The following is a 2,204-nucleotide window of genomic DNA, read 5'->3' on the forward strand; positions in this document are numbered from 1 at the left end:
CAAATACATGTTACAATTAACTTTGGATTAGAGCCAATTAAGTACTCTCTATTAATCGATTGATTCAAGTGTGGAAATCGAAGAGACAGACTCGACGGAGGTCAAATATGTTAAAGAAGAGATCAGAAGAATATAGATAAGTCTTATCGAAGAAGAGTGATAAGTGAATATAATTGATGGCAGTTATTCTATGCACGTGGGAAATAGTGTCGAAGATGATGATCAGAAAACTTAATCGAAGGCATAAATTTTGATACAAATAAAACTGATACCCACAAAAGAGAAGTAGGTTTCGCTCTTAGACCATTATTTATTAAAAATCGATAAAACACGCATTTTAGAGAATCACATGGTAAAGCTTAAATTGAAGTTTTAAAAGCTCATGAAAAAAGTTGATTAACTTCTAGTTATAGGTGTTATATACTGTACATATATCCAATTCGGACAATAGGTTTTCTTATAGCAAAATAATATCCTAAATAAATATGTCCTATTATAGTAAAATAATATTCTAACTAAATATGTCCAGATTATGACGCTAGTTTTTCGTGTACAAAATCTCTTCTAGCACTGAAATAGTATGTTCTGCTCTTGTATTCATTATTGGAAGAAGCAAAATGTGTTATATGAATAATAGTTGAAATATATAAGATATTTATTGTCATTATACGAAATTCAACAAGTTCAAAAACTTGTGTCTAAGAATCAAAAAATGCTTTCTGGATTCAGTCGATGAGTTAATCAAAACAATAGAACGTGATATCATATCTGCAACTGCATTCTGCTGCAGACCCCAGTGTCTCATTGCATCAAAACCACAACTTGTAACGAATATGCTTCTTTCATTGTCATATGCTAAAAGCCAAAAACGCTTGTCCATTTTCCATAGTTACGGAAACAACATTTTGTAAATTAATAATAAAAAATACAAACACCAAGACAGAAACTTAAGTTTAATTCGTCACGTTCCCACCGATTATAACAATTCATTCAAATCGAACAATAACTAACTGACTAATTATGCGGAGCACAATCAAGAGCTAATATACGAAGCAAGCCATCGAAGGTTACGCCGCCGTTCTGGTCTCCACCGCCGAACTGTATCATGGCGGCGATATCGTCGTCGGTGGCGGAGAATCCGGCGGATTCCATGTATACCTTGAGGTCACGGTGGCTGAGCTTGCCGTCGCCGTCTCTGTCCATGACCCTGAACACATCCTCGATGGCTCCACACCCCACCGGTCTCGAGGTGCCGCACCTCTCGGTGTTTCCCACGGCAGAGAGAACGCGCTCGAACTCCTCGTACTCCACGAAGCCGTCCTTGTTGGTGTCGGCAACCGTCATCATTGCACCGATGACGTCATCTTCTCCGCGGCCGTAGACGGAGGAGTAGAAGGCGCGGAGGTCCTCGCGGCTGATCTTTCCGTCGTGGTCAGCGTCGAGGATGTCGAAGGCTGGTCGGAAACCGGAGGAGGCAGTTGTGCGGAGGCTCCTGCCAGAAGGACACATTCTGTTTTTGTTTTTTTGGTTTCGAAAAAGAGAGAGAAAGAAAGAGTTTTTATATGAGAATTAGGAATTGGTTTGTGTGGGTTTTGAGGGCGTATTTATAGAGCTATGAAAATAAGATGTTATAATAAGTTTGATTTCATTTGTGAATTGTCAAAGACGCTTCATTCTTCAATTCGAGAGAGAGTGTGTGGCTCCGAAATTGTTGGTGGGTCCACAAAAATTGGGTATGACTGGCATCAGATTCTTTGGTCAGCCACAGCCACGCTTGGGCAACAAGGTTTAGGCCCTTTTTGTTTGGATACCCATTGCATTACGTATGTCGTGACTTCATTCCTTTTGTTTCTATTGGACACTCACGCCCACGGTTCTCTAACTCACTCTCTCTTTCCCAACTAGTTCTCATAATCAAATCATTAATCCAACTGATTAAAGATGATTAAGTTATTAATTTAATTAATAATTACGGATTGAACTAATTAATTTAGTTATAATTAAAATAAATACCTTGTTTTAGTTTTATTTAATATTAAATTAATTATTATTTTAATTTTAATAACTCATCAATTAATTTATATTTATTATATTCTTTAAGTACTTATAAATTTATATTTATTATACTCTTTAAATATTTATAAAAAAATAAAAATAACAATCATAGAAATAAAAAAGATATTATAGTTAATAAAATATTTTTG

The 2,204-nt window shown here is 36.1% G+C and overlaps 1 protein-coding gene across 1 annotated transcript; it reads right to left on the reverse strand.

Annotated features, from left to right (window-relative positions):
• Positions 1-991: 991 nt before the first annotated feature.
• LOC107462792 (calcium-binding protein CP1) lies at positions 992-1,581 on the reverse strand. Its single transcript, XM_016081459.3, has one exon. The coding sequence runs from the start codon at positions 1,507-1,509 to the stop codon at positions 1,015-1,017; it is 495 nt and encodes a 164-aa protein (XP_015936945.1). The 5' UTR covers positions 1,510-1,581; the 3' UTR covers positions 992-1,014.
• Between the last annotated feature and the right edge of the window lie 623 nt (positions 1,582-2,204).

This window comes from Arachis duranensis, chromosome 1 (genome assembly GCF_000817695.3).
Source record: "Arachis duranensis cultivar V14167 chromosome 1, aradu.V14167.gnm2.J7QH, whole genome shotgun sequence".
Classification (NCBI taxonomy): Eukaryota; Viridiplantae; Streptophyta; class Magnoliopsida; order Fabales; family Fabaceae; genus Arachis; species Arachis duranensis.

Excerpts from the sequence above, each read along its gene's own strand:
- LOC107462792 (XM_016081459.3), bottom strand. The coding sequence starts at position 1,509 with ATGTGTCCTTCTGGCAGGAGCCTCCGCACAACTGCCTCCTCCGGTTTC.